The sequence below is a fragment of the Talpa occidentalis genome, unplaced genomic scaffold (genome assembly GCF_014898055.3).
Source record: "Talpa occidentalis isolate TD23 unplaced genomic scaffold, MPIMG_talOcc4v2.1 talOcc4.6, whole genome shotgun sequence".
Classification (NCBI taxonomy): Eukaryota; Metazoa; Chordata; class Mammalia; order Eulipotyphla; family Talpidae; genus Talpa; species Talpa occidentalis.
The window spans coordinates 27,600,316-27,614,625 of record NW_023604972.1 but is presented as its reverse complement, the minus strand read 5'-3'; the positions used below and the strand labels follow the sequence as shown (position 1 = coordinate 27,614,625).

The window sequence follows — 14,310 nt, the reverse complement described above, 5'->3', positions numbered from 1 at the left end:
GCCCAGAAGTGGGATTTCTCACATTGACTTCCTTTCAGTGCCCCCTGGTGGAAACCCACTTCCATACAGAGCCACAGCAGGTGGGAGGAATGTGATCAGTCTCGAATGGGTGAGAGGGGGGAGCTTTCCCCAGAAAGAAAACAAAAGTCAAATAAAATGAGAGCGGGTTCCTAAAGGTCACAGAGATTATGTGGGGATGTGATGTCCTTTTCCTGATTCGCTGGTGCAAGACATGTAATTTAAAATATTTGCTGGGGAATAAGAAGCAGAGGAAAAGAACAGTGAAGTGTAAGCTGGGGAAAGAAGCTCCATTTCCTTCCTGTGATAATCCTCAGCCTTGAATATATCCTTCCAGTGGGCAAATAGTCATTTCCCATCTCTGGGGCCTTTCAGTCTCTCTAGTAAAGGCCTTTGATATGGATGAATTTCTGCCTAGCTCAAGAGTTTTCCAAAGGCAGAAAAGAGCTTTCTTTGCAGGTTAAGCTGCAAAAACTTGAGGCAAACAATGGCTTCTGTAATTGCAGTGTACTTGTGAAGATGGCTCTTCATTTGCTCACTCACCAGGGACACCTGTGTCGTGGGCCTGATAGATAAGCTTCAGTCAGAAGTTGGCTTGCAAAGAGAATTTTATTCCTGTATTGGCCACACACACACTTAGGTTCATACAAGCAAGCCAACCCCAAGTTCCCAAAGTACCTTTGACTGAAGACAGTAGCTGCAAATGTGTCTTAGCCAGGCCTTCCACCTAGGTGGAAGACCTTAGGCCGTGGAAGTCTCTGGGCTTTAGGGCCCACAGTGTGGATGGTCTCACAGGGTGTTGAGCTGATAGGCAGCTTGTGCCGCTGTTGGGGAGCAGGCCTCCGGGTCTGGGGGAGCAGAGCCGGGAACTGACCTGCAGTTCCCGGTGTGCCAAACCGGGGAGCAGGAGCAACGAGCAGGGCAAGGAGAGATTTCGGCTGGAGGGTGAGTCTGAGTCCAAAGGGAGGGAGTGAGCTGGACTCCTGAAGAGCAGCCTCCAGCAAGTCCTTTGCTCTGAGCCAGTTGTTAGGCCTGCTCTGAGTCTGCTGCAGGTAGCCGTTCCTTTTATATCTTTTTTATCAGCTTAGGCTCAGGCACCATCTGCTTTATCAGCTTTAACACTCAGTATATGGCCTCAGTTACTTTCATTCATAGTGCTTGCAGGCACCTTAATATTTTCAATTTTACTTGTAAGCTTTATATGTCTGTTACAACCTGTGATGCTGTAAATATCAATAGAAAATGACTATGAGTCTCACACTCACTGATGTCTGCTTTGGAATGAATGAATACTTCATTCTATACAGAAAGACGCCCAGTGTCCTGGAGAGTCATGCCAAAACAAGGGAACACCAGGGAGCTGGTTGGCTTTTTTAATTTTTTTAAGATTTATTTATTTATGCACCCAAGAACTGGGGTGCAAGCCAGTGATGGGGGGGGGTGCGGTGAGAGGATTCACCAGAGACCGAGTGGGGTACAGAACAGGCAGATGGACTGAAATAACACTGCTGAGAGGAGTAGGGGTGAGTCAGGAGAGGTCTGCCGTGCCATGTGTGTCCCCTCTTTGGCGGGGGATCTAAGAGCTGCAGCGGCTGCAGATAGCTTCATAGTGCTGTGTCTTAACCCCTTGTGGCACCAGGGAGGCCCCCTGTTTGGCTTTTACAATTTTTTTTTTCACTCAAAGTCACTCCTTTGGCAGAAACTGTTTACAAGCAATTGTGGTGGGTGGAGGAGACAGAATGGAGAACAAGGTAGAGGTTGGCCTTTCTGCTCACAGTGGCTTTTGGTCCTTAGGCAATTTAGAAACAAAGCCTTAGTGTAATTAAAGCAAAGGCGGGGTAGCCTGTATCTTTGCTGGAAGGCACTTGCCTTTGTTATTAAATTAGGAAAATGAAAAGGTGTGCTACTGAATCCCAGGCTGCAGAAGAGAGCACAGCTAATCAAGGGAATGTCCTTGGGACAAGTCACTCTGCTGGTGTGTAGTCTCGTGGTGAGTTCAGGTTGCTGCGGAAGGCTTTTTTTTTTTTAATCTGCTCCCAATATCATTCCTGCCTGCTAAGTGAAACAGCAATTTCTCTTTGAAAATTCTATCTAAATGTAAGGAGGTAAGTTGTAGTGGTTAATTTTATGGTTTGTCTGGGTCACAATACCCAGATATTTGGCTAAACTTTATTCTGGGTGTTTTTTCTGAATGTCTTTTTGGGATGAGATGAGAATTTAAATCAGTGAACTTTGAGTAAAACAACTTTCTCTATAATGTGAGTGGACCTCATACAATCAGTTGAAGGCCTTAAAAGAACAAATACTGGCCTCCCTGAGCAAGAAGGAATTCTGTCAGCAGACAGATTGTGGACTCAAGCTGCAACTCTGAGCTGACTCATCAGCCTGCTAGCCCACCCGGTCAGATGTTGGACTCCCCAGTCCCTACAACGATGCAAGTGATTTCCTTAAAATCTCTCTTCATCCCCTTCTTTATACCCCCACCCCCAATATAGGTGCCAGGTTTATGCGCATAAAATCCCTTTCAAAGTATCACTGCAGTACATGTTTGCTATTGCATCATTTACAGCTCACCAAGGATAAGTTAATAGCCTCTCTGGTTGCTGTTTGGTTAGAGCCGAGAGCATACTTTTAGAGTGCTGAATGCCGTTAGAGCTCATTTGCTTTTGAGTCAGGGGTAGAGAATGAGTTCAGCACAGAGTTGGGGGCTGAAGATCAGCTCTGACTTTCTCGGTCTTCTGTCGCTATTTTGTCTTTGGAGGGAGAACCACTTCTGCTTCTGTTTACCTGTGGGTCCCAGATAATGCTTGCTGAGTGAGTTCTAGGGAACAGTAGGTCACAAGTCTAACCCTTTGTTCCTGTTCTGAGGGAAAAGCCTGGAAGTTAATTGAGTTATCGCTGAGGCTGAGTTCTAGACACTTCCCCTTGGCTATTGTATTTAGTCTTTTCAGCCACAAGGATAGTCTCACTGCTATGCTCAGGGACACTGAGCCCAGTTCTCTGGGCTTGAATTCTGGCTCAGAGGTTTTTTAGTTCTTTGACTTTGGACAAATGACAGGCCCTCTGTACTACTCCATTTCTTTATCTGTAAAATGGAGATAATAACAGACTCTCTGTCGATGTTTAAGAAGTAAGTCAGTCTAGGAAGACCTTACTATAGTGTCTGAATATGGTAAGAGCTATGCTTGGTAGGAGTGGGAACTGCCTTAGAAGACAGATTTTATTTCCTATATTTTCCAGATAAGGCTCCTGAGTCATGGCCCAAATTTACATTGTGTTACAAGCTGTGATTTGACTTAAGGTCAGCCTGACACAAATTCTGCTCAACCCAATATGTTGCCCTAAGAAAGAAATTTTGAACACCAGAAATATTATAGTCATTTCATTTAGCATCTCATGGCTTGATGCTTGATTTTGGATTAGCCTTTTTTTTTTTTTTAAATAATTTTGATAATATATCAGGAACAAAGGGTTAGACTTGTGACCTACTTCAAGTGTTAGCTAAGGGAGCTCCGGAAGCCCAATTTTCTTCTACTTTACCGTTCCACTTACTTAAAAGGTTGTGGTCAACCTAGCTTTCTTGGCGGCCAGACTAAGCTATGAGATATTTTCAAGTTGAACAAGTTACTGAAAAGCAGACTCAGATGTAATGCAATGGTGTAGATGTTGGTGAAGCTTTTTTAACAGTCATTTCTTGAATTTTTGTATGTGCCGGGCAATGATGCTGGATGCAATGGAAGACAAAGGAGTATAAGAAACAGTTTATGAAATTGAACTGTCTACAATCTAGCTCAGTGATTTTCTACTGGGAGTGATTTTACCCCCAGAGGACAGTTGATAATGCCCCGGAAACATTTTGGTTTTCACAACCCAGAAGGTAAGGGGTGTTAAAGGCTTGAGGGCAGCACTGCTGCTGATATCTAGTGCATAAAGGCTGAGAATGTTGCTAAACATCCTATAACACACAGGACAGATACTTTTTTTAAAAAAAAAATTATTAATTTAATTTTTTTTACTTTTTTACATCATTGTTCATTTTTAAACAATATTTGCTTCCCCCTACCCCATCAGGTACAGTCCCCAGAGTTTCCTTCACCAATGCACCCGTGCACCATCACCTCAGTCCCCTGTGCTCCTCCCTCCCTCCCTCTCACCCCTCTCCCTCCTCCTCCCCTGCAGCATGTCTCTGATTTATAATTGGCCATTTTTTGCTTTGTTGTGTTTTGTACTGTTATTTTTTTTTTTTTTACACTGATGTCTTATTTGGCTTCCCTATATTCCTGCTATAAGTGAAACCATCTGATATTTTTCTTTTTCCTTCTGGCTTATTTCACTGAGCATAATTCCTTCTAGTTCCATCCATGTTGCTGCGAACGGCATGTGTTTATCTTTTTTGACTGGCTAAGTAATGTGCCATTGTGTACATGTGCCACACCTTCTTGATCCAGTCATCTATTTTTTTTAATAAATTTAATTTTTATATTCCCCATACAATTGCAACCCCCTTATTTTGACCCCAATCCCTCCCCTCGCCTCTCCCCACCCCCCATAGAGTGTCTCTGGTTCATATTTTTTTGTTGATTTTGATTTTGATTTTCTTATAGTTATTCATTTTCCTGGTCCCTTATTTAAGTTTTCTAGATTCCTGCTATGAGTGAGACCATCCGGTATTTTTCTTTTTCTTTCTGGCTTATTTCGCTGAGCATGATCCCTTCCAGCACCATCCATGTTGCTGCAAATAGCATGTGTTTATCTTTTTTGAATGCTGAGTAATATTCCATGGTATATATGGACCACATCTTCTTGATCCAGTCATCCATTTTTGGGCATTTGGGTTGTTTCCAAAGCTCAGCTATTGTAAATAGTGCTGCTATAAACATAGGGGTGCAGGTGCTCTTTGGAAGTGATGTTTCTGTGTCCTTTGGGTAGATACCTAGGAGTGGAATTGCTGGATCATATGGAAGCTCTATGTTTAGTAGGTCCAGAAATCTCCACACAGCTCTCCATAGTGGTTGGACCAGTTTGCACTCCCACCAACAGCGCAGGAGAGTTCCTTTTTCTCCACACCCTCGCCAACATTTGTTGTTGCTAGTTTTTTTTAATATGTGCCATTCTCACTGGTGTAAGATGGTATCTCATGGTAGTTTTGATTTGCATTTCCCTGATTACAAGTGATGTTGAACATTTTTTCATATGCCTGTTGGCCATTTGCATTTCTTCTTCAGAGAAGTTTCTTTTTAGCTCTTCTGCCCATTTTTTGATGATCTAGTCATCTATTTGTGGGCATTTGGGTTGTTTCCAGGTTTTAACTATCGTGAATAGTGCTGCAATAAACATAGGTGTACAGGTGTTCTTTTGAATCAATGTTTTTGTGTCCTTTGGGTAGATCCCTAGTGGAATTGCTGGGTCATATGGTAGCTCCATTTTTAGTAGACTGAGGAACCTCCAGACAGCTTTCCATAGTGGTTGGACCAGTTTGCACTCCCACCAGCAATGTAAGAGAGTTCCTTTTTTCACCACATCCTTGCCAACATTTGTTGTTTCTTGTTTTTTTGGTATGTGCTATTCTTACTGGTGTAAAATGGTTTCTCAATGTGGTTCCTACCAAAAGCAATATACTATTCAATGCTATTCCAATAAAAATCTCAATGACATTCTTCAAAGAAATAGAACAAATACTGAAGAAATTCATATGGAGCTACAAAAAACCTCAAATAGCCAAAGCCCTACTGATGAAAACAAAGGAGAAAGGAGGTGCCATACTTCCAAACTTCAAGCTATACTGCAAAACCATAATAACTAGGAAAAAATACAGACACACAGACCAATGGAAATGAATAGAGAGCCCAGAAATAAAACCACACTTATATGGACAACTGATCTTTGACAAAGGAGCAAAGAATATGCAATAGAATATGGACAGTTTGTTCAATAAATGGTGCTTGGAAAACTGGACCATCACATGCAAAAAAATAAAACTAGATCACTACCTTTCATAGCGCACAAAAATCGACTCAAAATGGATAAAAGAACTGGACATAAGACCTGAAACCATAAAATATATAGAAGAAAACATAGGTAAAACACTGCAAGACATACATCAGAATAACATCTTTAAAGACTCATCACCCAAAGCAAAGAAAGTCAAGGAAAAGATAAACACCTGGAATTACATCAAACTGAAAAGCTTCTGCAGAGCAAAAGAGACATTAACCAAAACAGAGAGACATCCCGCTGATGGGGGGGGGGGATTCTTTGCACTCCAGTCAACTGATTAGGGACTGATCACAAAGATATACAAAGAATGCACACAACTCAACAAAAACAAAATAAACAATCCATTCAAGAAATGGGCAGAAAAACTTAAAAGACATTTCTCCAAAGAGGAAATGCAAATGGCCGACAGGCATATGAAAAAATGTTCAACATCCCTTATAATCAGGGAAATGCAAATTAAAACCAGGACAGATACTTGACCCCTATTTCCCGACAAAGAATTATCCAACCTGAAATATCCATAGTGGTGAGACTGAGAAAAACTAGAGAAGTGAAACATGAAGAAATTTAAATGGCCATGTAAGGTAGACACTAACTTTGCTACCTTGCACTGATTATTAAGAGCCATGGGGCTGGACGGATCACATGAGCTTTAGGAGCCTAAAGGAAAATTAGATGGAAATGAATTGCCATGGAAGCCTTTACTGGCCTGGGACAGAAACTCTGTAAGGTGTCTTTGAGGGCAGAATGAGTAGAAGAAACTGGTGAACAGTAAGAGTTGAGTGGGGTTAACCAGATTATGTAAGATCTTCAAAATAAGGGAAGATAATCTTGATGCCTTATGTAGTGGAAAGTCTTTTTAGATGCTAACAACAAAGAGTAGTTTGTCAAGATGGACATTTAGTGAAATGGGTACATAGAATGATTGAGGAAGATGATGCTCAGTGGTTGCCTGGGGAAAAAGAGCAGAGACTCTGGGGTCAGAGTGACTCTCCACTCACCTGCCCTTTGAAGCTTGGTGAGTTCAGATTCATCATTTGTAAAGTGGCATTTACTTCATTAGGGTTGTTGAGGATTAAAAAAATTAATACAGAAATGCAGTTATGGGTTGGTGAGGATTTGGACTAAGTTGGTAGCAGAGGAAATAAGAAATCAAAACCAAAATATCCGAACAGATTAATGTTAAATAAAATATAAAAGATGAGGATTCAGGAAGAATCCAAAGGTTTTACAGTGGATTCATTCACAGACTTAGGAAATCTGGAAAGAGGAACCAAGAGAATTGTTTTTGTATTGGAGATAATGAGAAAGAAGATTGTTCTGGTTAGGCAAAGGATAAGACAGTGCTGAATTAGTGTTGTCCTGTAGATTGGACTGGCATGTGAGAGAAAGAGAGGAGTCCAAGGTGTCACCAAGATTATTGGCGTGAGCAACTAGAAAAGTAGAATTGCTTTGGACAAGGTAGGGATGTATAGATGGCATCTGGGAAGGAAGGAAGAGGAGCTCAGATTTCATCATGTTAATTTAAGGTGTCCATGAGACATCTTGCACTTGGGTATTCAAGTCTGGAGTTCATAAGAATTGGATCGAAGATGTGTATTTGAGTGTCATCAGTTGGTAAAAGTTTTTAAGCCACAGGTAGAAAGGAGATAATCATGAAGTGAAGGAGATAGAGAAAAAAAGAGAAGAAACTAAAAGCTTGTGGGTAGTCTGATATTAGATCAAGTCTAAGAGGCTAAGGAAATAGTAAAGAAAGCAAAGGAGATTGAGAAGAAGGAGAAGCCAGAGAACAAAGTGCTAAATGCTGCTGAGAAGTCAACTAAGAGAGGATTCCCCATTGGATATTGTGGTGACCTTAACCAGCTTGGGAGAGGTGGTAGTGATAAAAACAAAGACTGGAATGGGTTAGGAGGAGATGAGATGGAAAGAATTGGAGGCAGCAAGTAAAGACTACATGTTTCCAGATTTTATTAAAAATAGGGAGCAAAGTTGATGGAGTAAGATTAAGAGTGGTTTGGTACATTCATAATGGATGAAGTAACAGCTTATTTGTATTAATGGGAATGATCCAGTTAATAGGGCACAAAATGGTGATGAAGGAGAGGAAGGGAGTATTTTAAAAATTTTGAATTTAAAAATTGCTACTTGTGGCTTTGGCATGTTTTGCCACAATCTATACCATGTTCTGATGCACATCTCTCATCTGAGCAACCTACATTTGGGTTTTCATATCCTGCCTGGATAGATACAGATCTATTTGGGGCTGTGAAACAGCACTGGAATAAATAGATAAGAATGTAAATAGAATCACTCCTGCTAAAACAGACAGAGCCCCCAATTGTTAAGGTACCCTCTTTCTGAGAAGAATTTTTGGCAATTTGCTCATGAAGATGCCATAGATGAAAACTGACAGAAGCAGCTGAAATCTAAAAACGCTTTAATACATTGTAGTGCCAATTTGGGGGGCATAGTAATTTATTTTATCTTGATTTCCAGCAATCAACCTTCAGATGATCCTTGAAAGAGGGGTGGTTTCTGGGTATAGATAAAGGAAAAGTGAAAATTATTTTATCAAGGGAGAGTGTTGAAGCAGTAGAGGGAGCATAGAAGAGTCCATGCCTGGCTTTGGACTAGGACTATATCTTTGGGGTAGAAATCAGATGTTGGCCACTGGATTGATTGCCATGTGTCTGTAGCCCGAAGATTGACTGCTGTGTAATGTCTAAATCAGAGGAAGACAATAAATAATGCCTGGGTTGGAAGGTTAACTTCTGTGAAAGGAAAGGGAACTAATACATATATAAATTAGTGTGCTGGAAATCTTTTCTCTCATTTACTCTATTAAAAGCCTCAAGGATGTCCTGTAGATATTAAATGTGGTGCCCAACCTCCAAGATGGTTCAGTAAGCTCAGCCTCTTGGTATTCCTTTTTCTCTACCCTGCACTCTATCCTGGAAAGGTAACCTGGGGAGGTTGGTTCAACACATTTCCAAGCCCTCTGGCTTCTGGTTGAATTATACTCATGGGAGTCCTGGAAGGTAGCTATGATGAGATTATCTTGAGCTGGTTGCATCCCTCAATAGAAGATCACTACTGCTAACCAAGTGATCTTTGCTATACTTAACTCTCTTTTTTCTGGTTCTGTTGGACCTAAGGATGGTCCAGAAGTCCTTTACTGCTGGACTCAGGTTTCTGCACATCCTTTGTGATTCCTTGATTCTCACCCCTATCTTCACAATTAGTCTTTCTGTAAATCAATCTTTAATAATTATTTTAGTTTTAGTATGTCATGGTGATAGAATAATTGGTGTCAGAAATGGCTCTAGAAAGTAGAGCAAAAATTAGACCTGAAATTTATTTGGTCATATATTTTAGGGTCTCATTGCTGAGAGAAAACTCAATAATTTCTTGTAATATCCTTAGTGGTAGCCTGGGATAAAGTGCATAAAGAGAAGAAGATCCTGGCTCTATGGGGCTTCTGGAAAGTTCCAATATGAGAATCACACATAAACCCCTAGGAATTTGGAGTTTTCCTTTGTTCCTGTGTTGATAACTATTTTTCATTTAAAAAGTAGCTCCTGGCTTGCTACTGGTAAAGACTTAATGGTTGATCATAGATCATAAAATAGTTCTGTGATCCAAACTGACTTTGAAGAGCTGAGTTATCTGATTCACTGAACCATAAAATTGGACACACACAGCAGCAATCCATCATAAAAATGGAAGCAATGTATTTGAAAGTGGGCCTTAGCAGATCGGAAGTTTCAAGAAAGTTTCTTGAGCATGTGACTTACATTCACATAGTACCTATTCTTTCTGTCCCTCCTTCAACTCATGCCAGAGACCCCGATGTAAATTCTCCATCAGCTAATGATGGAGAAGCTCAGGCTTTAGGACAGATCTGTACCCTGAGTTCACACCAAAGGGAAATAAACAGCCATTGTGTTACAGTCCATTCCAGCTGTAACCAGAAAGATGGTGTTGAAATAAAATCCTCCCAGAACTTCAAAAAGAAATCATTTGTTCACTTTATTAGGGAAAATAGTCTGATTCATTGATCTACTTTGATTCATGGGCAATGCGAGAAAGAATGGCTGGGAACATTGAAAGAACAAGGTTGTGATTTGGTGACAAGGAGACCAGGGAGATAGGAGTGTGTTTGAAACTCTCAGAATGGGGATAGAATGATAGCCCAGAGAAAGATATAACAGAGACTACAAGATGATCCATTCTGTGGAATCAGTTAGCCTTTTCTCAGTTTCACTGGTGCTTATTCAGGGGTTCTCTGTATGTTCTTACCAGGTAATCCAAAATTCAGACACCGCTGGCTTGATAAAACCAAGGAAAAACCTGCTAAAACCTAAATTACTATGATATCTGGGAGTCAACATCCTGTAAACTAGTAATGGTGACCAATAGGATGCAGTAAATGTTTTAAACCACCAGCAAATATGGTATTGCTTCCCCAAAGCCAGGATATATAAATCTGAGAACTAAGGAGTGGGGATTAGAATGACTCCTCTCTCCATTTCACCTAAAAACTCTCTGGAATATTGGGTTTTTTTTTTTTCTTTTTTCCATGCCTAGCTTTATATTTTTAATAAAACACTTAAATGAATTCTTTTCATACACAAATATATACTTTCTTTGGGCTGTGAACAAATTACTACAAACTTGGTAACCTAAAACAACAGAAACTTATTATTTCACAATTGTGCTGAAAGTACAAATTCGAAGGAATACTGTTATTCACATTCCCTGACACTTGGGTTTGGTGGCATTGAAGATTCTAGTGCTCAAGTGGAGAACTTTTATTGAAAGGTGAGATGGCCCTTTGGCCATTTTGGGATTCCTTATACCAGTGAATCAACAGGTATAGAAGGAGATTCATATATCCTGGGGCATCAAGGACTGATCACCTTTGTGATCATCAACTTAGGACTCAGGACAGCACAGAGGTGGGATTGTAGCAGTCATGTTTAATGTTACTTTTTTCTTTCCTCCTTGTTTCCTTCTCTACTTTACTTTAACAACCCTAATAATGGCTGATGTACTAGGTTTCAGGTAGAAGTATTGTTACAGGGCAGGGAGAGGGGCACCCCAGACCCCGCAAACCTGCCTGCTCTAAATAGGTTCTGCCATCTGCCACATCAACACAAAACATATGAGACTTTAATGAAAAGGAACTTTAATACAATTAGTAAACAATACAAGAAAGGCAAAGAATATAGTTTCTAAATCAAGCACCCGAAGTTACCCGTCCCCTCATGGGTAAAAGTCCACCCAAGTGGGATTGGCCCAGAGCAAGGCCCCAAAGCCTGCCCCAAGTCTAAAGCATCTTCCAGTGGGGACCCACAGAAAAGGATCAGAAACAAACAGATACGTTTGGGAGGAAAAGAGCAAAATCAAAACCAAGATAAAAGTTGCCATTGTCACCTCCCCACAGGTCTGTCACCCACATTGTGTCAACAAGTCCATAACCAAAAGGCCAGCACAGTTTCTTCATGGGTCTCTCAGCTCCATGTGCTCCTCCAGGTCTCCTTCTGGCTCTCCATTCTGCTTCGTTCCTTCCTCTGATCCTTCTCCAGCTGCTTCTTCTCCCTCCTTAACTCCGCCCTCCTTTGGGCGGGGCAGGGAACCTGGAAACTCCCCTTTTCCTGGGCGCCACCCTGTTACAGTATGACCTCATTGACATCACCTTGTCATAGTACAGGAGGTGAAACTCCCATTGCAGTCTCTGTGTTGGGGTCATGGAGTGGATGCTGAGAGGTTGACTGTATGTTCCAAAGACTTTAGAGGGATATTTAATTTAATCTTCTCAACAACTCTATAGTAATAATAGATCTTGATTAACCTTTTACTGTATACATGTCAATTCCCTAGGTGCCTTGCATGAATTGATTTAATTAATATTCACAGTAGCCTTACATGCTAAATATCCCATTATTTCCATTTGACAAATGAGGAAATGGAAACACAGAATTATTTAACTACTTTGCCCAAACTCACAAAGTTAGAGATTAACCTCTGTACTACAAGCCTTCTCCAAAGATGTAGGTGTGCTTATCTTGTTTGTACAGATGGGAAACAAAGACTTAGGGAAGTAAAAGGATTTATCCACAGCTAGGACCAAGCCTAGGTCTGTCTAACCTCATCATTAATGTACTCTGCTTCCTTAATGTTTCATTTTGGGGTGTTGATATGAATGAGGAACAGATGATAGTGAAATGCAGATTTTACTTGAACCAAAAATATCCTTTTGATAAATTCAGAATTTATGATCTTTAAAAATGATAAATGACATAACTTCAATAAAGTATAGATTGAGTTTCACTATAAAAGTACAAACATGACCCAGATTCACTAACTAGCTGTTTCTTTCTTCAAATATCCAGCTTATATTTGGATTTAACCTATAGAAAAGTTGAAAGCCAAAAAACATATGGATATATTTTATATACAAAATATAAAAATAAAATAAATATATATAACATATTAAGTTATATACCAGATATTGAAATATAAAATATAAAACATTTATATAAAAATAAATATTAAAATATACTCGAGAAAGATGGACCTAATTCGAAATCCCTGCTAACAGATTTTATTATTATTTTTTTAAGATTTATTTGTTTATGCATACAAGAACTTGGGCACAGGCCAGAGATGCGGGGGTGTGGGGTCTGAGAGGATTCACCAGAGACAGAGTGGGGAGCAGAACAGGTGGATTCACTGAAATTCACTGCTGAGGACAGACAGGAGAGGTCTGCTGCGCCAAGTGGATCATCTCCCTGGCTGCGGATAGCTTCATAGTGCTGAGACTTAACCTCTTGCGCCACGAGGAAGGCCCCCTGCTAACAGATTTTCTATGAGAACATGGTTTTTCTTTACATCTTTGGAGAATCATGTTCTTCTTTACATTTGTTGCCTGACATTATCGTGACCAAATATAATGGTCAACCATCTGCACATTGAGGAAATGCGCAAACCAGGCCTGGGGAGAAGAGCATGAGAAGGGAAACCACATTGGCCAGGGTGCCAGGAACTTATTTATGCTATAGTAACGGTGCTTTACGTTCCACTAGTTGAGGAGGGCAGAGTTCAGACTTTGTATGTGCTTTATAATTGTTCAATTCACCACTGTCTTGGAGGCTTTCCCCTTTGGAATAGCACCACCAGCCTTACCTATCCAACATTATGGACTTGTGGCTCTGTAACAGCTGAAAATGATCTGCTTTTCAGATAATACCATCCAGTCGATTTTCTGTTGCTGCTGTTCCCTACAGAAGCGGTAAGTCTGCTTCCAAGGGCAACTTCTTGGAAATTAATTTATTCTTTTCTTTACTGTCTATTTAACATCCATGTTTCTTTGTATCTGCCTGGGAAATCTTTCTCTTCTTCTCTCCCTGTTGGGCTCAAATATCAAGCCTTGGATCCTCCTTGATTCTCTTGGATTTAATTGCTCCTCCCATTATGTTCCCAGAGCATGTGGCTTAGTTCTGTATTTAATATTTTTTCAAGTATGTTGTTTATATGCCTTTGTTCCTCTCTGTAAGTTTTACCCTTTAAGGGCAAGACTTCTGCCATATTTATTTGAATATGTTCCCCAAACTCTCAATGTATTTTATACTTTGGTGCCCAGCAAATAATTGTGTAGGGGAAAAATAGAAGACTCCATGATAATGGAATCAGTTAATATTTAGTGGGAAAGCCCTTTATCTATGTCAGACGGCGCCAAGAGCTTGTGTTTTACTAGCTCAAGTAACTCTCAAAACCACCATGAGCGTGTTTATTTTTTTTCTTACCATTTCTATTTTACAAATGAGGGAACTAAGGCTTCGGTTACACTGCTTACCCAAGCCACGCTATGAAATGGTAGAACTGGGATTCAGACTTGTGTTCTTAATCACGACTCCATATCTACCTATAACAATAGCTACCATCAAATGAGATAATGGATATAAAATGATAAATACTGTGCTAACAGAGTGAGTTTTTCATTACCATGACTCTAATTTTGTGCCCATAATATGCAACACACTCTGTACTGAGTCTGTGACATGTTTTCTCAACATAGCAATACTATATGTTCTTACCATCTCCTGTTACCCACTAAGAAAAGTTAAGTTTCGAAAGATAGTATCTTGCCCAAGGAAATGGAGTTTGGGAATCTTCTATATAAAAATGTAGTAGGAAAGAAACCTGGATTTTTCGTCTCGTTTTGTGATCATCTAGTGGATTTATAAGGAACCTAAATATAAATAATCATTTGTATGATGATTGTGTTTCTAT

General features: G+C 40.2%; 1 protein-coding gene across 3 annotated transcripts in view; it reads left to right on the top strand.

Moving 5' to 3' along the window:
- The first annotated feature begins 2,084 nt into the window (after window positions 1–2,084).
- TXK (TXK tyrosine kinase) overlaps window positions 2,085–14,310 on the top strand; it is a 45,776-nt gene continuing 33,550 nt past the window's right edge. The window contains exons 1-2 of one of the 3 annotated variants that reach the window (XM_054687982.1): window positions 2,085–2,123; window positions 13,261–13,309. Coding sequence is in view for 1 of the 3 variants with exons in the window: in XM_037529484.2 (XP_037385381.1) it covers window positions 13,245–13,309 (65 nt within the window). In the remaining 2 variants the exon portion in view is untranslated. Of the gene's footprint in view, window positions 2,124–11,754; window positions 11,792–13,244; window positions 13,310–14,310 lie in introns of those variants that run through there. The other 2 variants (XM_054687981.1, XM_037529484.2) reach the window with 2 other exon arrangements.